The sequence below is a fragment of the Trichoderma citrinoviride genome, assembly GCF_003025115.1.
Source record: "Trichoderma citrinoviride strain TUCIM 6016 unplaced genomic scaffold BBK36scaffold_1, whole genome shotgun sequence".
NCBI classification, from domain to species: Eukaryota; Fungi; Ascomycota; class Sordariomycetes; order Hypocreales; family Hypocreaceae; genus Trichoderma; species Trichoderma citrinoviride.
Window position 1 is genome coordinate 307,216 of NW_020194709.1, and position 22,729 is coordinate 329,944.

At 51.0% G+C, this 22,729-nt stretch overlaps 5 protein-coding genes across 5 annotated transcripts; 3 read left to right on the plus strand and 2 right to left on the minus strand.

Annotated features, from left to right (window-relative positions):
- Positions 1–2,614: 2,614 nt before the first annotated feature.
- On the plus strand, positions 2,615–4,735 carry BBK36DRAFT_1107803 (Di-copper centre-containing protein; the record flags this gene model as incomplete). Its single annotated transcript, XM_024889296.1, has 3 exons — positions 2,615–3,293; positions 3,346–3,890; positions 3,953–4,735. The coding sequence occupies 3 exons, from the start codon at positions 2,615–2,617 to the stop codon at positions 4,733–4,735; spliced, it is 2,007 nt and encodes a 668-aa protein (XP_024753526.1).
- Positions 4,736–7,660: 2,925 nt separating this feature from the next.
- Positions 7,661–8,287, plus strand: BBK36DRAFT_1173521 (acyl-CoA N-acyltransferase; the record flags this gene model as incomplete). Its single annotated transcript, XM_024895866.1, has 1 exon — positions 7,661–8,287. Exon 1 carries the CDS (start codon positions 7,682–7,684, stop codon positions 8,285–8,287), a length of 606 nt encoding a protein of 201 aa, XP_024753527.1. The 5' UTR covers positions 7,661–7,681.
- Positions 8,288–12,306: 4,019 nt separating this feature from the next.
- On the plus strand, positions 12,307–13,534 carry BBK36DRAFT_1173523 (hypothetical protein; the record flags this gene model as incomplete). The annotated part of the gene is made up of 7 exons (XM_024895867.1): positions 12,307–12,330; positions 12,411–12,524; positions 12,558–12,622; positions 12,678–12,894; positions 12,960–13,041; positions 13,199–13,368; positions 13,454–13,534. The coding sequence occupies 7 exons, from the start codon at positions 12,307–12,309 to the stop codon at positions 13,532–13,534; spliced, it is 753 nt and encodes a 250-aa protein (XP_024753528.1).
- Positions 13,535–15,460: 1,926 nt separating this feature from the next.
- Positions 15,461–18,529, minus strand: BBK36DRAFT_1173527 (hypothetical protein; the record flags this gene model as incomplete). Its single annotated transcript, XM_024895868.1, has 2 exons — positions 15,461–16,261; positions 16,397–18,529. The coding sequence occupies 2 exons, from the start codon at positions 18,527–18,529 to the stop codon at positions 15,461–15,463; spliced, it is 2,934 nt and encodes a 977-aa protein (XP_024753529.1).
- Positions 18,530–21,132: 2,603 nt separating this feature from the next.
- BBK36DRAFT_1155027 (NAD(P)-binding protein) lies at positions 21,133–22,284 on the minus strand (the record flags this gene model as incomplete). The annotated part of the gene is made up of 6 exons (XM_024893784.1): positions 21,133–21,326; positions 21,397–21,661; positions 21,723–21,765; positions 21,827–22,071; positions 22,156–22,176; positions 22,243–22,284. 6 exons carry the CDS (start codon positions 22,282–22,284, stop codon positions 21,133–21,135), a joined length of 810 nt encoding a protein of 269 aa, XP_024753530.1.
- Between the last annotated feature and the right edge of the window lie 445 nt (positions 22,285–22,729).

A 22,729-nucleotide genomic window follows, 5' to 3' on the forward strand; every position in this document is an offset into this window, starting at 1 on the left:
GGGACCAAACTGTCCGGCTTGCTTCTTCCCCTGCATGCTGCGGGAACCGAGGACAAAAGCAATAGTGAGTACAATAGCTCCATCCAGGCTCACTCTAGCCTTGCAGTCCGCTTTGTCACATCCTATCATAGCGACTTTCTTCAAAGCATTCCGCCTCGTCTGCGCCTTGCCTGAGCATCACGGCCTCCAACTCCTCTAAGCGAACCGCAACTCGACATCTAGACCACGTTTCGAAGAGGCCATGTACAGAAACTCAGCCAGCCACTCGACGAAACGCTGTCGACTATTGATTCTGCGCCTTATGTCGAGATTCTCTCCGTCACAGTTATTCGGCTTCACGGCAATGGATCGTTGAGGCTGAACAGCAGGCTGTCAAGCCAAAGTGTCACTCCTGTATAAGTAGAGACGACGGTAGACTGCTGTTACAATAAAAATCTCTGCCATATACTGAAATATAACATTACATTCACAATGGCGCCGAAATTCTACTGGAGAGAATTCATCCGTAAGGGGCAACCAGACAAAGACCACGAGGCTGATCAAGTCACTCTCGATACCAAGTTCAAGGACTTCTTTGGCAAGTGGCTACAGCAAGGCGATAATGCATCTTGCCAGTCCTTTGACTCGCTGGTAATGCACTTCTGGAGTAAGCCTCTATCACCTCGTGCGCTTCATGGTCATATCTTGTTAACATCGATAAGACGAGAGCACCGGAGACCAGCCCCTGTACTGCATCAAAACTTTTATGGTTGCCGACGGAAGCTTCTTTGATCTTAGCAAGAACCCAGATGCTACCTGGTTTGATCCCCATCCTCGCCTTGTAACACTCATCACCTTGGTGGACAAGGGTGCATTCAGCTCATCAACATCTGAGTGGACGTTGTGTATCGTTGGAGGAAGGGATCCTCTGCAGTCGTCACGAACCAAGTCATTCCTCCAGGTGGCTTCTTGGGACGGCCTCACGTTCCGATTCTATCAGGTCCGCCCACTCCAATAACGTTAAGCTTGCATGCCCCATCTGACGTGAAACCAGAGTGATTTCCCCAACGGGAACAGGAAAAAACAGTCCTGGACATACTTTGGAGAGTCCATGGATGCCTTTGGGACTGCCGAGTATCTCGGGCCGTTCAACGGACATGTCAACGGAGCCTGCATCATGAAAGAACTCCATACGTGAGTGATCTACGTCTTCCACATGAATATCCTATCTTTTATCTGACTGACATCATATGCTCTTAGGCCATGGCTGCATTGGCTTGGCGGCGCTCCTGTCCACTTCGAAGCCTGCATCCCCGACAATCTCAAGGAAATGTACAAAAAGCTTCCTTACATCACGGAGGACGGACAAGGCGTGTTTTCCGCCGTCAATCACAACCCCGAAGAGTTGGAGACGGCCATCAAGAATGGCATTGTCAACTGGTTCCTGATTCGAAGAAAAAATGGACTTTTTCGATTCTGCTTCCAAGCTGCTCAAGAACCCCAAGAATATTCCGCGATGGGTATCGCACCTGTTTTTGACGACGACCATCAACATGGAAGGGGCATCGCTCAAGCCATTTCTGAAGCCGCCACCCAGGTTCTCTGATGCTTTGGTTCTGAACGTCCCAAAGCCTAAGGGCAACTGGGTCATTCCCGATAATCACTTTTACGACCAAGAGCTCTTGAGCCTGACAAACTTTTCTACTCTCCTGGTACGTCACGGCCACTTTACACCAACGTTACCATTAGTTGCCGATCTTAACACTAGTCTGTTTAACAGCCGCCTCAAAAACTCGGCGTCTCCTTTTCCGATGAAGTCTACCATCAAGCCGTCGACGACCTTGGGCTCTGCTTGCTTCAAGAAATCGATCCCACAGAGTATACTCCCGATATCCAGCTCCCCTGGCAGTCCCTCGGCGGCGACAAGCGGACAGAAACTGGAGTCTCTTATGACGACGTATATTTCAAGAAGGTCTTGGTCGGCGAAGGAGAAACACCCTTCAACATGCTACACGCATCATTCGAGGACGCTCATGGAGTCCAGAGAATGCAGACCCTCAAGAAAATTGTCCCAAAAACCGATCCCCAGGCGATTACTCCGGCTTCTTTCATTGGACTATTCTCCGGCAAGACGTTCAACGCCATCGTCATGGTCGACTTTTGGAACCCCATTTACTCCTGGAAGAGAGGACGCTTGATGCAATACGTGCCACAAGACACCACGTTCGACGGCAATGCATACGATCTTGATGCTCGGTTTGTCGACAATGTCAAGCACTCTTCATGGGCGAAGATCAATGGCACCCCGGAGCAGCACTTTCTTCAATTGCTGGACTGCACCCTCCAGGACCATCAAAAGAGCATCGTCGAGTACTTCGATGCAGTCAAAGCCCGCATGAAGAACGAGCCCAAAAAGGCCCTGTACGACTATCTGTCGCTGGCAGAGTCGCGCAGGAGAATTTACCGTCCCCTGCCCCTCGACGAGTTTGGGTACACCATGCCTTACGCGACCAAGATGCCATTCACCGCTCCGTTTTTGGAAATGACTGCGAAAGGCGAAGTTGTGCCCATGCCAGAGCGTGGGCAGAAATTTCTCAAGGAATGGACAGATGTTCTGGGTGACGTGAACCCGAGAATGCTTCCAAAGCCTGATGCAGATTATTCTCCAGCACCACTGAACCTGCAAGCACTCCCCAAGCCAGCAAGACTTGCTCTTCGCTGTCAAAATGTTGCAAATTCGAGACAAATTGGCGGCAGAAAGACTGGAGGATCTCAAGGCTGCCCTTATCTGGCTTCTCGTGAGAAGGCAAATGGGTTTGCTGATTCAACCTCCGCTCATGAAGACTATACGCCGACATGGGAAGATGACGTTATTCCTCTCATTAAATCCCCCCATTGGGTTCAAGGTGATCCAGCCAAGAAAGGAGCGAGCTGGATCAAAGCGATGAGGTATTGGGGTGCAAACCACTGGAGTCTCGATTCCTATGATGACGTGAAACAGAGAATCGTCAGCATCTATCATCATCTCCGATCGGAGTCAATGCCAGTCACCAATGATCCCCAAGACTACTGGCCAGAGAGCGCACTCGAGGTGTTGCGAAAGTGGGCCAACGGGGGCTTTCCAAAGACCAAATCCGATGTTCCAGTACCCAAGTTGATCATTCCTAAGCCTGTGGAGCCGCGAAAGACGTACAAAGTCAGAGAAGACATCATGAGTCTGTCAAAGGACAGACTCGCCGAGTATCAGGCCCAGCTGGATGACGTGCTTAAGGTGGGCGTACTGGGTTCGAAGTGGCAGGAACTCGGACTGCTGCGTAAGTGTGACCTCCGATATCTTCATTAATAACTACTGACGATAGATTATAGATGCTGAATGGTGTTTGCACTACCAAGAAGCCACCTTTCTGTGGCATAGAGCTTTCCTCCGTTACGTAGAACAGCTCATAGGCTTCCCAATCCCCTACTGGAACGGTTACTCTGTTGGCTCTGCCAAATCGGATTCCCCTCATGCAGGAATCCCGCCATGCTTCTTTGAAGACACCTACGTCCATCCCAAAGACGGTAGTATCCGCCCCAATCCCCTCAAGTATGCCCTGTCTCTGGATGGAAAGTCTGCCGACGGAACGAGTCAGTATGTGACTCGAGACAAGGTCCTGGCAGAGGGACCTTCTTCAGCCAAATGGACCGCCAAGATATGCATGATGAAGCTGTATCATGAGCAGATCACAAATGCGTTGAAACAGTCAACCTTTACCTCGTCGGAAACCGAGGAGCACTTAGGCATTCCCTGGGCCAATATCCAGACTTTCTCGGAGAACCAGCGCGATGAATTATATCCCCATCGCTTCAACTTTGACGGGCTATTCGAGCAGGTCCACGACAACTTTCACGGCTGGACAGGACCTGATATGGTAAATCACATCTCCCCTAAGAGGAGCAATTGCATAATAGTTACTGACGTGCTTTTTCGCAGGCTGACAATACATACACGGCTTTCGACCCTATCTTCTTGTCCTATCACGCCAACATGGATCGCTTGGCGGGCATGTTCATGGAATCCCATCCCGAGAATCACTTCACTTCCAATTTCCCTCTTCAGCCGTTCATCGACAATGGCACGAACATCAGCTACGACGATCCGCGTCGCTGGATATACACGACTATCGGGGACATGGCAAAGGATACACGGGCTCTGGGATACATGTACGGATTGCCCGTCAGCCCAGACGTCTACAGACCGCCGTCCATCATCGAACGCGGAGTGCGTAATTTGCGTCCTTCTGGTGGCCGTGCCGTCTATATTCCAAAGGGCGTCAAGATCAGCGGAAAGGGCGACGGCGTAAAATCTGAAACCAACGGTGTTAAAGCTTCCAACGCAGAGCCTGTCGCCAAGATCCCCTTCGTGGTATTTACTGGCGTCGGCTGTACGGCCTCGAGTTACCGCATCGACGTCTTCGCCCCCGATGCACAGACCTTGACTCCCCATGTTCCGGATAACCCAGATTTCATTGGCCAAGTCACACGCCTGGGAATGGGGCCTGGACGAGCGGGAGTCGGACTGCAGAACTCTGGTCGATGCCGTAAACCTGCAGCGTCGCGGGTTTTGAACGCGGAGAAGTTTGCGGACCGACTGTCTGCAGAGGATCGAGTGCAAATCGTTGTGACGGATCTGCAGGACGGGAGGCAGTTGACGGAAGAGGAGTATAAGGAGTTACCTGGATTTCAGCCAGAGATTATATGGCTGCCAAAGGCTTAGACTAATTGGTGATTCTGGAATTAGCTGATGGTGTTAAGGATTGATACAGCCGTCAGGGATTAACACTCTTGCTTTTTCCAGACATGGTGAAATAACAGTAAATAAATGTATAGATATTTTACTATTTGATTATTGAGCGGAGTGTAAATGATGGAAGTCCCGTTGTAATACTAGTTATCTGCAGTGCAATAGGCTGACCCCGTGTGTTGTCGAAATCTCCAACATCCCAGCTCCTGAGCGTGCGATGATGGGTAGAACTACAACCCAAAACATATACAACACGACTACCAATCTGGAGATCAGTGATGTATCTCAGAGAGAATGAGTCTGATTCCATCAATGATCAAAAAAATGGCCCCTGCTGTCCACATGCATCAAGTCCCTATACCACCCACCTCGTCCCGCAAATTGCAAGCCGTCTGTCACGATGCCACTCACGCACCACTACACCATCACACTCCCTACGCCCACTATAATACAGTAATACACAGAGAGAAATAATGGCACTCAAAATCCCCAAGCTGCACCTTCAAAAATGGAACTCCTCACCGACGAACCGTGCCAGATGATGCAAGCTCCAGCAGAACCACCTCACCTTCCCCCAATGCCCAGCCCTTTTACCGACCTTGACGTCGAGAAACTTGCTCACATAGATCGGCAGAAGATAAGGTAGGCAGGCACTAGGTACCTTAGGTATCAAGCAGCGAACAGCCGTCGAATGAGTGAGCGGGCAATAAGAATACGAGCGCGGATGCCTGGGGCAGCCTCTCCTCCATTCACTGGAGTATGACGCGTTCCTCTGATCGCGAGGGAAGTGTGCCTGCTCTCCGAGCAGCTACCAGGGAGATCAGAGAGCGGTCAGGCAGGTCTGGTTAGAGAGAGGACGCATTACCTCTGCTCATCTGCCTTACGTCTCTCTCCGCCTCTCTCCCTTCCTCCCCTCCTCTTCTTCTCATCTCGTCAATTCTCTTCTCGCACTTCTTCAGATGTCTTCTTCTGCCCCGTCGACAGATGCACTCTGTTGTTTCATTTTGCCTGAGATGCTCTCTCTTGCTGGCATCCGCAGAGGTCTTCTATCCTGTTCCTCTCGCCCGATGCGTGCTTCTACGTCAATAGTCAGCAGCTCTCCTACTTCTCTACGAGGAACGCCCCGTCCCAGTGAGTCTTCAAACATCCTCTCTGTTCTTTTAATCTGAATATTCTTGCTTCATGTACCTGACTCTTTGTAATAGCAACCGTCTCCATCACTAGACTTCGACTTGCCTTGAGTCTTTGATGTTGCGAACGGTGTCTGAGATCCTTTTTTTAGTTTCCTCTGGTTCGATGCTTCTCCGGCACTGGTCGGCGACTCTTATCCACCCTCTTTTCAGCCATTCGCATGCTCAGTGAGTTTTCTACCATCTTCATCCTCCACGTTTCAACATATGATATTGTCTTGTATCTGACTCTTCAAACTAGAGACCAGTTATCTCTGGCTTTAGCTTGCCTGGATTTCTTTGATGCCATGGACGACGAACGGTGCTTTGACCAAGTCGGCCAAAATCGCACGCATCGGAGGATCCGACAAGCGCATTTATGGCGCCAGACTCCAACATCAATGAGCCTCAACGCAAACTTCATCGGAGGTCTCCGTCAGCCAATGTCACCGTCGATCAACAGTGTCCAGACTCACCAAGACATACTCCAACCTCCCTCACCGGAACTCTCTCGCTCTCTGGACTTCGTCAAACCGCATCACTCCCACTCTTACTACCGCTGGTACCTGCTCTCCCTACGCTCAACGACCGATACGGCAGAAGATCTATTGAGGTCGAGGCCTATCGGGTTGTTGTCTCCTCCCATTCACTACACATGACCGAGCGAGGATATTACCGACGGCTGGCGAGCGGGGGGTCTTTTGAGGCCCCAGCTAGCCAGCTAGAGGCTACCACCGGCCTTTGTGCACGGTAAAGTCTTACGCAAACTGCGTCGACCGCGCGGCGAAGCTCGCCGTTTGGAACGAGCGACGCCCAAAAAGACATTTGGGACTTCCACGACGTCCAAGCTACGAATCCCTTCTCATGTCCTTGGGACCAGGGAAGCTCCCCAGGATATCTGGGACTTCCACGGCGTGAGATCGGCGAATCTTTCATGACCTGGCGCTGGATCAGACCTTTGCTCGAACGTTGGCATGTCGGCCGGGGGGCTACAAGAGTCCCCAGCCAATAGCCGAAGAAACATGGGGTTACACTAGCAAGAAAGTGCTTGCTCTTCTGACGAAGATTTCATTGCTTGATGTTCTGTGCTGGGATGTATTGTCGGCGGGAGGTCCCTGATGTAATCCACGAGGCCTCATTCATCATTTTGACTGCGGACGGGTAGCGGCTGGCCTACTCTATCGCCGAGGATGGGTCGTGTTTGTAATTCACGATAATGGTAGCTCTGCGCAATTAAAATGTTTCTGTCTACACTTTGCCTATCGGCAGGCCATAGGTCTCACAACTCGGAGTTAAAACACTTAAAGAAGCCATCGCGGTAGAGAGACATTTTCGTCTGACAGGTGAGGAGATGTCTGCAGTTGAATTTCTGTTCCCAAGCCATCTCTCGTTTTAGTCTCCTCCCAAAACAACACAGAAAAACAAGCGCCCATCGCCGTCAGTTTCTATGTTCATTGGCGGCCACAGAAATGGATGCTCTCCCTCGGTCTCTGGGTTTTGAAGCCGTCTTCATGACCGGCTTCCGGCATGTTGCCTCGTTCTTCATTTGAGCTTTCTCACGCTGCAGCCAGAATAGGACTGATGCGGCGGCAAGGCGCGAGAGGGCGGAGATGCTGTCGAATAGACTATCCGATTCCGCACTTGCTGACAAGCTGTCCACTTGTGTAGAACCCCAGTTCACAATCAACCGGAGCCCCTCCCAGCTTCATCAGCCACGACCCCCGACTTCGATCGTGAACCTACCGACAGAATGCCACTCAAGCTGGTACCTAGCAGCCCCGAGGACGTGCCACTGATGGTGGAAACATACTTTGAGGCCTTCTCGCAAGATCCGATCCATCAGCGTTTTGCTCCCAAAGGGACGCAGTCAGCCCACGACTTTTGGACTCAGTCTCTTTCCGCTGAGATCCGCGACAAGAACAATCACTTCCTCTCTGTCTGGGACGACACCACCAGCCCCCAAGTATTTGTTGGCTTTGCGAAATGGATCGTTCCTGGGGCTTCTCCGGAGCCACTCCCTCCCGTTGACCAATGGCCCAGCGAAGGCGACCAGGAATTCTCGGCCTTCTTCTTTGGCAAGCTCGGCGACATGCATCACGAGGCCATGGGCGAGAGGCCGCACTGGTATCTCGAGATGCTGGCCGTCAAGCCACAGTATCAAGGCAAAGGGGCGGCGAGCTTGATGCTCAAGTACGGGGTGGAAAAGGCTGATGAGGACAAGGTGGAGTGCTTCCTGGATGCGTCTCCCAAGGGACAGCCAATCTACGAGAGGTATGGGTTTCGAGTTGTGCAGAGCGATAAGTTCTTGGAGGGGACCTACGTCCAGTGTGCGATGGTTCGAGATGCTCGGGCCTAGAGGTGGGGTTGAGTGATCTGGTGGCTGTGCTTTGCCTGCTTGCTTTTCGAGATCATGGCACGATGACAGCCTGCAATGTTTGTATTGTTTTGGTGTTTCTGATCGGATTGAGCTATTTTTTTGGTCTGGGGAGTGTACAGAAAGCGAGATTACATAGACAGCTAGAGATATACAATTAGACTGCAGCAGAAAAGGAAGGCTTGTGATTCTCACTATGCCGACTTTCGCCATTCGCAGGCAGTTCGGGGACAGAATATCACAACTACGCTCAAACACTGGCTCTCCCGTCTACCATCATAGTAACACACTGTTTGGCTTCGTAATTATATGCTGGAGATTGTCGCTATTATGGAAAATTGGAGGCTAGATGTGAATGGTATCATGTTTCCGTATTCTCCTCCGAGATTGGGCTTCTACTTCCCAACCGACATCGCCAAGACGCTCTATTTACAACGAGGATTATGAATTGCCTTTTATAACATAATAGAACTCATATACTGACAATGGGTACGGATATGATGGGATCCTTTTGGTCTTCCTGCCTCCCTACTTCAGAGTCGGCAACTACGTGAACAGAAACTGAAACTGAATTGAGGCAGGACAAATGCCCAACATATTCACGCTTGATGCGTCATAGAAGTATGTCGAGGGAATAGCAACGCAACGACCGACATGTGCACACCGCTGGAGTCTAGGCATCCCCCGAGGAGCACGTCACTGCAGAACCTTCTCCAGCAAGAACACGCGTGTGCAACCATTCTCTCACCTTCCAAAGGCCACTCGAAAGCGTCATCGGCATTAATCTCAGTAATAAAGAGCTGCTACTTCCTGACAACCGTCGGCGCCGGAAGCTCTCATTGGACGCATCGAGGGCAAACACGTGGGTCCAAGGGAGGTGAGCGTAAACAGTTGGCACTACTTCCAAGGCCGGCTGCTTTCCTCCCATCATCTCCCTCTTTTCTTTCCTCCTACATCTTTCATCGCTTTATCCTCCTACTTTTCTTTCATATCCTTCTCTTGCCTTGATCAGCCCTAATCCTGTTTGCGCCATGGCCATCAACACATTGAACAAGAGCAATAGCCACTTCATCCTCACAACCTAAAGCTACCCGCCCACGTCTCCAAGCAGAGTTGAACAGTGATTCCACCGCTGCTGCTGCCATCCTTTCTCCCTCCTATTTATAGCAGGCCATCTGCCTTGCACCAGATCTACAGACGCCTGAGGCAAACGGTATGCCCATGCTCATTCGATACTTCAAGCCTCTACACTTGATGTTCACTAACTTGTACCTTAGACACGTCGATACCGCAGAAGATCATGCCGATTCTGATATATCGAGAGGCGCGCATCTGCCAAAGGCCCTCAGTTGCTCAGAGTTACTCGCACCACTAAGCAATGTCTGGTCGTCGAGCGTTGAGAGGTTCTCAGAATGATGGTACGTAGCGTCCTTGCCAGACTTTTGTTCCATAGTGTCCTCTCCGTAAGCAGCAAATCGCAGAAGTTATTGCTGGCTATAGTACTGATGAGTCTATTCAAGCTTCAGCACATCGGCATTGTCGGGTAAGTCTGTCTTTGTCATGCTCTGGCAATCTTTTGGCTATACTGATGCAGTAATAGATCTCTCACGTACTCAAAAATATCGTCGTCTTCTCTCTTGCCGCTGCTCTCTGCCACGAGTATTCTGGACTTCCTTTGTGAGATGACACGACAACTGTACCGCCACCTGTTGCTATCGAGGACGCAACTGGTGCGGCAGGAGGTGTATTGACGCCGAGGCCAATCAATTGCCGAGATAATGCCATGGACAAGAGAGACAAGAAAGCTGAGGGTGCAGTTGACAAGAGAAACGAGGACGGCCGGGAGCTCTTGACGAGGGGGCCAACGAAATTTACGTACGACGATGATTTTTAGTGTAAGTTCATGCCATCGGAGGAACTCATTGCATCATGCTAACCCATGTACAGATTGACGACTATCGACGACCGGTTTAGCGGGAGGTCTATTGAGGCCTCAGCTGGCCGGCCGGGGGCCCTTCTCCTTTTCCCGCATATCGCCGACCTTAGGAGCCCTGGGCAGCGGCAAGGCTATATGCCAAGCCTGCATGATTGATGACGCATTTGGTGTGGCAGGAGGTGTATTGACGCCGAGGCCTACCATCTGTTGAGATCAGCCAGTTTTTCGGAGGGTTATGGAGAGGAGATGGAAAAGATGGAAGACTGGGAGGGAGGGGAGACCTTTTGCAGAGATGGAGTAATTGAGGACACACCTGGTGTAGCAGGAGGCGTATTGACGCCGAGGCTCATTAGATGCTGAGATACTCAAGCCTGCAGAGGAGGTGAGCGGCCAGTGTGGAGAAGATGGACGGGGAGAGGAGGGGAGTCAGCTCGATGCTGACAAAGAAACCATCGCCCTTCCAGCAAAGCAACCAATGCCGAAGCATGGGAGGGGGTCGGGAGACGGGTGTAGAGGAGATGGATGGAGAGGGGGGCGATGGGTGGGAATGGATGGATGGGACTGGACAGAGCGAATGGAGCTGAAGATGAAGGAGGAGGGCCTTCATCAAAGATCAAGTATTCGCGTTTGCTTTGGCACCTGCAGCTATCGCATCTGTCCGCTTCACCGTGTTGCGGCGCCGCCTAGCCAGCAACACCCTTTGAAAGACGTTGGCCAGTTGGCCGGGAGGCTACGAAGAGTCTCCAGCCGGCTGGCCAGATCATTTTCTACCGTCTATTGAGGCCTCAGTCTACGATTCCGCCTTCTACGTCTCGCTAGGAGCTAGATGGGTCCAAGAAAGAATTTATCTCTAATCGACGCCTGTCTTCTCCGCAAATCTCAGTATCCCTCGTGACAATCATTCTCTCGCAACGACTTGCTCTTCGGATAGCTGTATTAAACTGGTGAATAACCTCTGTAATTTCGTAAGAAAGCTGGGAACATCATATCTGGAGCACACTGCTTAGATGTCTTGGTCTATGTATATGTCATTGTCATTGACCCTGTCTTTTTCTCTTTATCTGTCATGTTGTGTTTCAACAATGCACTCAACGAGCTAATCACACTGATCCATATGACTTCTCTGGGCATTGCCTCTAACACTAGATCCTGTTTGCATGACACGTTCATCTTAATAATGTGTTCCATGATTTCAGTTACTTCAATTCGTCACTAGAGACCACGGCACCATCAGTCAATGTCGGAACTGAGACAGCTCCAAAGTCGAGACGGACAAGTTTCTCCAAGAGTCAAGACATATCAGCCTTGCCGCTTCGTAGTCGTGAAATTGAAGGCAAGGTAGGATGCAAGTTTGGGATATCTGGATGGGCTTCGAATGATGTGGAAACGATGTTGGTAAGATGTTATTTCTAATTACGTATGTGCCTTTACTATTCATGGTGCTTACATTTGATTCGACATGACTCATTCCGCCGTCCCTACTATTGGTGCCAGCAGAGGTATGCACGCTTTCATCTTACGCGATATCGGACATTGTTTGGTCGGTGGACGTTGGACCAGCATTGGGGCGTCTCTAGTAGCCAAGTATCTCCTCCGACCAAACATGACGGTGTCCAGCACAGTTCAAAGAGCCAAACCGAGCATGAAGGAAGACTACTTTCCCTCGCGCGCGGTCATTCATCCGCTCTGGGCCTAGTAAGGCAGACGCAACTCTTATAAGCTGCAGCCGAGGCTTGGAGAGGTTGGTGTAATTCAGGGGTCGAGATGCAAAGATTGAGCCCATTCTCTCAATCCCTTTCCTTGAGGCTAGGTAGGGGTGGGCAAGGCATGTCCGTAGACAGTGGATCAAGTGGCCCGGACAATGAGCCTTCGGTAAAGCGAAGTTGTGTTCCTCCGGTGACTTGATCGGTTGAAATGATTGATGGAGCGATAACGTGCCAGCGGGGATAGTGATGAAGTATATAAGGATGCCGCCTTGTCCACCTCAAGATGACACTCTCTTGGATCAACATATTGGAGTACCCTCATCCATCAATTACCGAGAAGCAGTAGGTAAGTTGAGAACATGTCTCCCCAAACAATCGTCCTCGTCGGAGCCACTGGCCTATAAGTCTGTACTTCAATTCTCCATATTCCATTGGCAACGCCGCCTCTAACCTGATTGAAAAGGGAGGATCCGTTGTGGATAAATCTCTCAAGAATCCCAACGAGTATCGCGTCAGAGGCCTCGCTCGTGATGTCTCCAGACCGGCTGCCCTGGCTCTCTTCGCGAAAGAAGTCGACGTTTAAACCGCAGACCTCGACTCCGGCCACGAGTTTCTGGGAAAGGTCTTTGCTGGGGCAAATATCATCTTCGCCCTGACGGACTTTTGGGCCTCAAGGTCCAAAGTCGTGGAAGTTGCTCAAAGGAAAGGCCTTGGCCGATGCCGCTGCCAGGATTCCCACGCTGGAGAACTTTGTATGGAACGCTGTTCCCGATCCGATGGAGCTGTCTCGGGGAATACTGTACCGTGTACACCACTGGAAGAGCAAGGCAGATGTGACGGAGTACATCAAGACGCAGAAACCCGAGCTGTGGAAAAGACGACAACGATTCTTTCCCAACTACTTCGAGAACTGTCTGACTGATCCTAGGCGGTATTTGCCCCGTCAGGTAGGCCATTTCAAATTGGCAATACGGCAAATAGAGTAAAACTGATTGTTTTTGATGGGAGACAGATCTCTGGAACTCTTGTGCGAGCCGACACGATTCTGCCAAACGTCGCCAATGCCGACACTGACAAGCTCATTTCGGGCTGCCGTAGAGGACAAGTCGACCTAGTTTGAGAATACCATCGCATTCTGGGCTCAGGGACTATCGGAGGGCAAAAGGTTAGCTAAGCTCGGGAGCGGTACGTTTCGGTGGTGCAGGTTATCGTTCGGTGAGGCCTCGTGAGAACTGACAAGGACACTGTTAGACTTTGGGATTCCGTTCGTATACATGAAAACAACCGCAGAACAGTTTCAGAGAGGGTTGGAGGCAGCTGGCCTGACACCCGAGATCTCTTTGGACTTGACGGAACAGCTTTTGATGTACGAGTATTTTGGGAGTGTGTATGCGAGCCATGAGTCTGTTCAAGCCAGAGAGGTGAGCGTTCAATTGCTTGGACATGCGGAGTTGTCGTATAATACTGACCAAAAAATCCCCTAGAATTCCCAACCTGTCGTTGAAGCCTTGGGACGAGTTTGTTCGGGAGCACAAGGACGAGCTCATGGCCAGGATTGAGTCGGGAGATGGGAGTTCTCGGTGGTGAACGGGAGAAGCGTAGTCGTCGTTTAAGATAGCAGAACACCTGAACCAAATGCCGAATCGTCAGTTGCAGTTCTCTGTTCAGTTTATGGTCAGGGTGCCTATTTGCATTCTGTTCCCAAGCGCGTCTTGCAGAACGAAGGAGGACTAGTAGTGAGCTCCCCATGGGTTTTCGTGTGAGACTCGCCATGCAAGGAGACACTTCCAAGATACAAACATACGTCTGATTGCTTGCCTGAGAGAAAGGTCAAAACATTGGGAACTATTCACCCTCGAAGATGTTAATCTGCATAATCTGCATCCTCTTTCTCTCCTCAGTCGACCAAGAGATCTGATGTAACTGCAGCGGTTCTCGCCAGGGGCAAATCAGGGCAGATCCGATTCCGCTGACTCAGCGGCGAATCATCTCCAACTTCCCCAGATGCCGCACCTTCTCACTACCTCATCTTCAGTCTTCCCTCCCTTGCCAATTCAAAAACTACTTCACTCTTCTCCTACATCTTGTACCTCAGTCTTTAATACACCGTAGGAAAATGAAGCCCTGTCTAGCGGTGATTCGCACTAAATGGCAACCACATCGCCTCGCAGCTCGAACAGGGGTCGCCGTGCAAAGGCGTGTGATTCGTGCTCGGGGAGAAAAGTAGGAGCCACCGCTGAACCTGCAGGTCCAGATAGTCCATTAGACTCAATCATGAAGCTGAGAGAACTAACTGAAGATTTGAACTGACTGGGGGCCGTAACAGATCCAATGCGATGCCGAAGTTCCTCAATGCAATTGGTGCAGACATCGCGATCCAGCCTGCAAATACCATCGATTAGTGGCGAGCTCCAAGAGGAAGAAAAGCAGTAAGAGGTAAGATTATTCCCGTTACGTCTCTTCGCGATTATGCATTCCCGAATCATGCAGGGAGTTGGGGTAGATCTGTTGCCCAGCATGGCCCTCTTCGCTGATCTTGACGAAAAGCCCAGACTACAAGATCTCCCAGCCCGATTTCCATCACTCGAATGGAGGCCATCTTGGCTCAGCGGCTATCACAGCACAATACCGGTAAGACCCCAATTCTATTTCCTTTTCTTGCGTCTCATTTTCAACCTCACTGCGCCCTTGAAGTGCCAGTTCTCCTCTTGCACATCCACCTTTTTGAATTCGCTAAATACATCCTAGTGACCTTCTTGTATGCGCCCGACTCTTTTTCTGACTCGTCTTTAGACGCTCAGATAGAATAATTGACCTCATCTGGCTCCCATCTGCGCAATGCCACGTCCTTCACCACCATCCCACTCTTCTCCGAAGAGGGACGGGCATGGGTCGAATCTCGTACCGGAAGCTGCATGACACCACACACCTTCTGCTCGTTTGGCCACCAATGGCATAACCCGCGACGTCTATATCTAGATCCAGATACAACAGCCGCCAACGCACAGCCTTGTGAGCTTCCGCGGAGGGCGACAGTTGAGCGTTATGTCAGCGTGTACTGCTCCTCGTTCGTGTGCGTCGTCTTCCCCGTCTTAAGCAAACGCCTATTTGTCAACACTCTTGACCGGCTGACAAGGCACACGGCTCGAAATTCTCAAGAGCGCCCCTGGGCTGTTCAAAAGCATTCCCATAAGAACGCTCACGCTGGCGGAACTGACGCATCTTCAGCTTCTAGATGCCTTTTCACAGGAACTTACCAGATTAGGGAGCTTGCCATTCAGAATTGAAAGGGTTGAATATCTTTGGGACAGTATTCCAGCTACAAAATGGAAATGTTCGTTACTTTTCATTACGTACAATCTCTGGAGAGAGCATTACAAAATCCCCAGCCCAGTATTGGATGGTCAAACAAATTATCGATCATCCCCCATATCATAGCCCTTTGCAAATTTTTGGGCGACATAAGGAAATACACAGCTTCGTGCTCTCGGGTTTCTCTTTCATCGACTTGCCTTATTCCGTAAACAACTTATCATTCACGGTCTTCTCCCACTCGACAACATCCGTCCCCGTTTGATTCCGCAGCCAGTCTTCTGCCTTTTGCACGAGGAGTTCCCACGAGTCCTTTTCGGATGCCAGCTTCTTCTTCAAAAACACCACAGCACAGAGCGTTGCCAGCACATCCGTCTGCTGGGCACTCTGATCACCAGGAAGCTGAACCCTATCTGCGGCAAGCTGTGCCGTGATTCCCAAAACAGCTTCCAGCCTCGAGTCCCAGTGCCAGCTGCCAACAAAGGTCTGCAGTGTAGCCAGGACCAGCAAGGGGGAGGCGCAGGGATTCAAGTATAAGGCGGATCTAGGATTAGGAGCCATGCCCATCGGGTGGAGCGAAGCAAATGCCTGCTGCTGTTGCTGATGCTGTTGTTGCTGCTGCTGCTGCCGATTCATTAGCATTAAGACCATTTGATAATCTTGTTGCATGCCCACGGGACGGTTCGTGAGAAGCGAAGCTGATGCCTGCTGCTGCTGATGCTGCTGATGCAGTTGCTCACTCGCGACTCGTTGGGCCACGGCAGCCCTCTGGGCAGCCAGTGCTGCTCGAAGGTGGGCCGTCTGGGCGTCATTATCCCTGTTCATCTCAGGCACTGAAGCGAGGGCTCCTGCCTGTTGCTGCCGCATTCCCCCCATAGCACGACTCATCTGTGGCTGACCACATGGAACATTTGATGGGATACCTCGAGCTTGGTGCATGCTACCAGCTGGAAGAGCTGCAAATTGCATCCTCATATGCGCACCACCTTGCGAAATGGGCGTCTGCCGAGCAGGTGGAGGCTGGAGAGCTTCAGTGGACATCTTCTTGCGTTTCCTCACCGAGGTAGCAATGTAGCCGGCAGCGCCGGCAGACAAGCGAGACGAAGAGGGTTCCTGCACGAAGTCATCAACTGAAACGTCCTCGTTGCTGCCAGCATCGTCATTCACGCTTTCCTCTGCATCAGCATTCTCTTGGCTCGTGCTGGCGGCGTCGTTTCTGCCAGCATCTTGGATGGCAACAAACGAGCACCACTTGCCGCTGACTTGGTACTGAGTCCCCAGGCGAACTGCTTCCCGCTTCACCATGTCACTAAAGCGGCCCTCAAACTGCTCTTGCAGGAGCTTGCCATCTCGGCTCTTGACATGGAAGATCCATCCACGGTCGTCCTCGAGCTCGCGGACAGCCTTTCGTGCCGCCAGCTGGTGAATGGTAGTGCCTTTCTCGGTAAGAGTCCTGACGGGAATCTCAAGCTCTACTGGACCATGGATGGAGGAACCCCTAAGTATGACGCTCCTCGGCTGGCGGTCTGGCGTTGCATCGGAAAGCAAGACGTAGACAGTCGTGCGGTTGAATGGGAAAAGGGGCGGTATCTGGAATGGAGCTTGGAGATATCTTGGAACAGTCACAGGGGGCAGCTTCACGCTCACAGAGTTGGAAGCTGTGGGTACTGCCATGTCCGTGTCCTGGACGCTCTGGTCGAATAGCGAGATGGGCCGCGGTGGCTCTGCTATTGAGTCCGATGAGGAAGAGATGTTGTCCAACGTCATTGCATCCATGACCCTTTCGATGACGACAAAGTCGTCGTCGGTCTCTTCGTCTGGGCCGGTCTCACTGGCCCCATATTTGACTTCGAGAGAATAATCCGTGATATGGGGAGTAAGCGCCCCCTTGAGCATCCGAACCAACATCTTGTCCATCTTTTCATTTTCTGCTACTGCCTGGGCAAAGCCGTTGCCCGCTCGTGCGACGCCTTCAATCAAGGCATGGCTGGCGTCTTTTCCCACGCCCAATGTGAAGACTCGTATAGCCCCTTTGCTTTCGGAAACATGGGCATTGATGAGTTTGAATAGCCTCTCCTGGTCCCAGATTTCTCCGTCGGTGAGCAAAAACACCTCGAGGTTCAGGTCATTGTAGCGTCGCTGGAATATCTCATGGAAGGGGTCGTACATTTGCGTACCACCAAGATCAGCCCCGAAGCCGCCGACGTGTTGCATGGCAGCGTCCAACGTCTCCTGGTCATAAGTCATCGACCGCTCCCACAGGAAGGAATAGTACGACCCAAAGCTGCAAATGTTGAACTTGACGCCAACGGGTAAGGATTTAAGAAGGATGTTCAGGGCATTAATGACGTTGCTCATCTTGTTTCCGTATGCCATGCTACCGCTTCTGTCACACATAAAGACAATCTCGGTCATCTCCATGGGCTGGTTAAATCGAGGAACGAGCGTCGTCATCAATGCCCTCTGGTTCGGGATCGTCGGGTGATTTTCAAGGACAGCGATGGGATCACCGAGACCGGTGGCGACAATCTGGAGGACAAAGTCACTTCCCAGCACGACCGTATCTTGGGCAAGAGTGGCATGGGCTCTTTGTAGGGACGGCGGATCGGATCTGGCCTTGGAAAGAGTGCCGATGTTGACAGAGATTGGATGCGACGGCGACTGAATGCTCTTGATGACTGAACCGCTAGAGACATCGGCGTCAACCGTGATCTTGATGTGCTTTCCGCCCTGGAAGGTAACGGCGTCGCTTCCGGTGATGGAATGCTGTCCATATCGCTGGGCTAAGCTGGTGGGTATGGTGAAGCGTAGTCCATCCACCTGAGCATCATGCTTTAGCTCTCCGAGATACGTGATCTCGACCTCGATACTCTGGCAGCGGCGAGGGACGTTGCCAAGAGAGGTGATGAAGACATCGGAGGCCTCCAGCGACTGCTCGAGCAGGCCTGCCGTCTTCCCCTGTGCAACTGCAGTGTCGTACGCCTGCTTGGCCTCGTGGCGCTCTTTCACGACACCCTTGATGATGCGTGACCCAATGGTGCATTGAAATCCGACGACTGATGAGCCATCATAGAGAGGAAAGGCATACCGCACATTCTTCAGGGAGCGGCCGGTGGTCGCAAAGGTTTGTTTCAAGACAGTGCGTGAGCTTGACGCAACGATAGAGGTGTGTACGTCAAGAGAGACGATGGGGAGGAATTTGATGCCATTGTCGTTACAGTAGATGCCACAGCTGGGCCCGATGGGACGAGGAAGTTGATGCTGCCACATACTGGCTCAGCGTTCAAGGCTTAAGGAGGCTGATGGATAGAACAGAAAACCAGAGGAAATGATGGGAATCGGGCAGATATTTATACTTGCCCGCGAGACCCTTACATGTGTCTTGGTCAATGAAATAAGGCGACCAGGTAGTACCAAATTGCTAACCGTACGTGGTTCGCATTTGCCTCGTTGCCTTGGAGTGGTTAGCCGGTGGGTTTTCAGAAGCTATAGGGTATCTATCTTGGCATACATTTACTGGTGAGGGGAGAGTGGGAGAGGCAGGTGGTGAACAAAAGAATAGAAACCGCGAAAAGAATAAGTGCATACATTTGACATCATTAACGCACAAAAGCTAATCATTATCTGACGCATGATGTGCGTATATTTCGCCAGTTGGGTGTTTTGCACTTTTCCCTGTTTTTCTGTTCACTGTTTGAGAGGGACTGCAGTGCACCGCCTTGCAAACACTTTCACCCAATACCATCAAGATGACTGCTTGAAGAGGACAACAAAGACATGGAAAAGGAATAGTAGCCACGGCCAGATATTCGGAAATGATTTTGCCTTAACGCGAGGATATGGTACCTCTCTTCGTTTTCCTTCTTTACATGTTTCTGGGTGGCTTGAGCTCCAAACAACCTCCTGCTACTCGAACAAGCAGACATATCTTACTTTTGAAAGGCTTCCGAGAATGAATGACATCCTGCAAAGCAGCCATTGTGTATATCCTCCTCCTATGACCACATCTTATTGCCACATATTCATCAAACACACTATGAAGCAGTATCATTCTCTTGGGTGCAAGAGCATATAATCAATCAACTCTCTGCCACAAAGATAGCGGCCGAGTTTCCAGCGCAAGTTCCAGCGAATGTGATCTCTGTTAGGCTTTCAAATGTGGTCGTAGCGAGGGCAAACCGCAGACATCTGATAATTTGGTCCTCTCTATTGCCAGATTCGCACTCAGCTAATGGACGTGGAAGACGGTATTACGTTTTTCCCCGTTGGTCACTGCCATGGTCTGCTCTACGAACTCCAGGCAGCAAAGCTGCGTATAAGTCAAGCTCTTGGAGAGAGAAGCCCATCTGCCGACTTTCGGCCGACAATTGGCTATAGCCCTCACTTGATCTCATCCTGTTGTTCTTTTGCTTTTCCTTCTCACCTTGACTCATCACCTTCCATCCCCTCTCCTTACACCTTCAGTCAAGGCAGGACGAGCAGGCCATCGAACCTGCCGTGCAGCGTCTCTCGCAGATCGCATTATTGAGCTTCGAACTAGCTCTTGCCAGCATCAGCCACGGCCACATTCTCCCGCATCTCGATTGGACTGCTACCATTTGATATGCACGCATGTGGATGAGGAAATGGGCAGGAGATGACATCTATGGCACCTACCCGTACCGCATGAGTAGAACCAGCTCTTGCGTTTAGGACGGAATCCTCCGATTGTCGCACCATACATGTATCCTTCCTTCCTTTTGGCGAGGTATGAGTCCGTCAACGTCATACTTCTAAGGTCACAGTTACGTTTGTTCCTGCCGTGCAATTCCGAGCCAAGTCCAGCAATGACGATGCGACTTACAATACAGAGAACAACCCTATGCTATGGTGTCGGCCCAGAGCTCGAGACGTACGCGATGATGATTGATGGGATCAGTGTGGGTGTTGTTATGGGATTCATCAGAGTCTACACACTGCATATACAGTCTAACCCCTCCTCTGGTGCTCTTCACCTCGTAACATACTGCGATGATATCTGCTTTGAGATGTGGTATCAAGCATCCACTGCCGGTTTCCAGGTGACAGATGATACGCCTAAAAGGAACCCGTTGGCATCTGACTACTCGATGATCCATTAGCCCTTTACAACGACGCCGCAAACATTGACCAGAGATACTACGAACAATCCACTCAGAACATCGAACGCACCAAGTGACTTCGAACGAAGCACAATATATATCATACTCTCAGCTCGCGATGAAACAAAGATATCCACATAGACCCGGCTCCCGAGTTGCTCGACATTATGAGAGTCTGAGAAAAGTACAGTCAAGGCGGAAGCACTGTCGGCTCTAGACATGCTACAGTGTTTGACAAGAAACCCTTATTTGCGAAGAGAAAACCTTCTGACTTGAAGATACAGACAAGCGGGATATCAGTCGCGGGAACCTTCAGCTTAACAAAACCCCGCCCCAAGTCCTGTCTCTCAACCAGCCCAAGTTGTACACTCCACCTAGACATGTCTCTTCATGGGACATTTCAACCAACTCAACTCACCAGTGCCATGGCGGCTACCATGTCCCAGCCACTTACTTACACTCGCCAGACAGCTTCGAGAAATTTGGTTGGTGGCATGCGAAAAAGAATCTGAACACATGATCGAACAAGAAATCTTATGGACATTCGAAATCTCGAAGTATGGGTACAAATGGGCAGAAAGACTACATCTGGCCAGTCACGCGTTGCTAATATGACATGGTAGACATACTTCGAATTCCTCGTTATACTGGCTTCACCTAACTATGGATATAGCAACCCATGACGACCCCGATTTTCGCTCGGAATCTCGAGGCTCCATTGGCCAGGATCAGAAACGGCTAAAGGAATCGAGCCTAGAACCAGTCCCGATCGTTACCCCGATGAGATACGAAAGCTCCGCTGAGCTTTTCATCAAGCGAATCGATAACAGACAACTGGGCGCTGACAGATTCCTCGGTCGAGATCATGCCCTTGACTCTTGGGTCCATCTTCTGGAACGATGACAGCATCCACTGAAAGACCTCCGGCGATTGGAGAAGTTCTCGAGCTAGTGTTGCAGAATGTCAGTCTCAGCAACAATCGAGTCGGTCCTGCATCAGCCATCGGTCAACACTCACAAGCGTCGGTTTCCACCCAGCCGGGGCTAAGCGAGAGGGTGAGGATGCCCTTGGGCTTGAGCTCCACGGCGTATTTCGCCATGACAATGTTGCCGGCGGCTTTACTGACGGCATACCCAAGCAGGTTCGGCAATTCCGTGGCGCGGGTGGTAGGAATATCCCCGATGCCAGACGAGATGTATATGATCTTCTTCTGTTGCCCTTTTTCAATCAGGGGAAGCAGGGCGTTGATCGTGTTGACAGCCTGGAAGAGGTTCACGCTCAACTGTTGAGGAGAGCAAATCAGTACACGCTCATAAGGCTTCTACTCCATGAAGATGGCTTACTGTTTCATCAATCTCTCGCTTGAAGAGGTCCTCCTTTCCATGGCTTGGTGAAGTTAGCTTCTGGCACCTGGCAGTTGTTGCGGACGGAGCAATCGAGTACTCACAAAGCACTGGGGGGCAGAAGCTTTCCTTCGTCGGTCCCGGCGGAGTAGGCGTTGTAAATCAGGACATCCAGTTTGCCTGATGTGACCTTGCTCACGCTCTCTGCAGTTTCTTTGAGCTTGTCGAGGCTGGAGATATCTGTCTCAATCACCTTGATGCTGTTGCGCTTGGCGGCCAGCTCGTTCAGTTGGCCGGCCGTTGCCTGGTTTCGAATCAAGGCAACCACGGTGTTGTTAGGATTAGCAGACTGCCAAGTAGGTGAGTGGTTATTCCGTCAAAGCGATGCTGGACGATATTCAAGAAGAACTGCCAGCAGCCCTTTCCCACGCACCAGTTGCTTTACAAATTCGAACTGTTTCCACCAGTCAGCCGGATGAACGAACCAATGAAGCATCAACACTAGACTTTTGTCACTTACTCCGATACCGCGAGCGGCTCCGACGATGGCCCAAGAAGACATTGTGAGTTGGTTTGATGTTGGAAGGTATGTTTGTTCACGTTCACCACAGCAGGAGTTTAGAAGGACTGATGATCAGAAGTTCTGGTGTTCGAGCAGATGCAGGAAATCAGTCAGTCTGGGAAATCAGATTGATTTATACCACTTCACAGTCTCTATCGCCAAGCTCTCCAGACATATCATTTCTAAGCTGGCCAGCCCCTGGCGAACAGACAGCCGCAAGCCTCGTGGAAATGTTTCCGAGCGTCTATATCATGAACCCCACTACACATTCCTAAAGAGGAAATGCTGCGGTTGAGGCTCCGGATCCATACGCTCCGCCGAGTTGTGATGACTACAATGTAGGCAACTTTTTCCAGGCGAGGGGGTCCACGACGGCTACTTAGCGTCATGCCACTGCTCCATCAGCCCATATAACGGTGCAATAGTCGCGAACTTGCGATTTCAA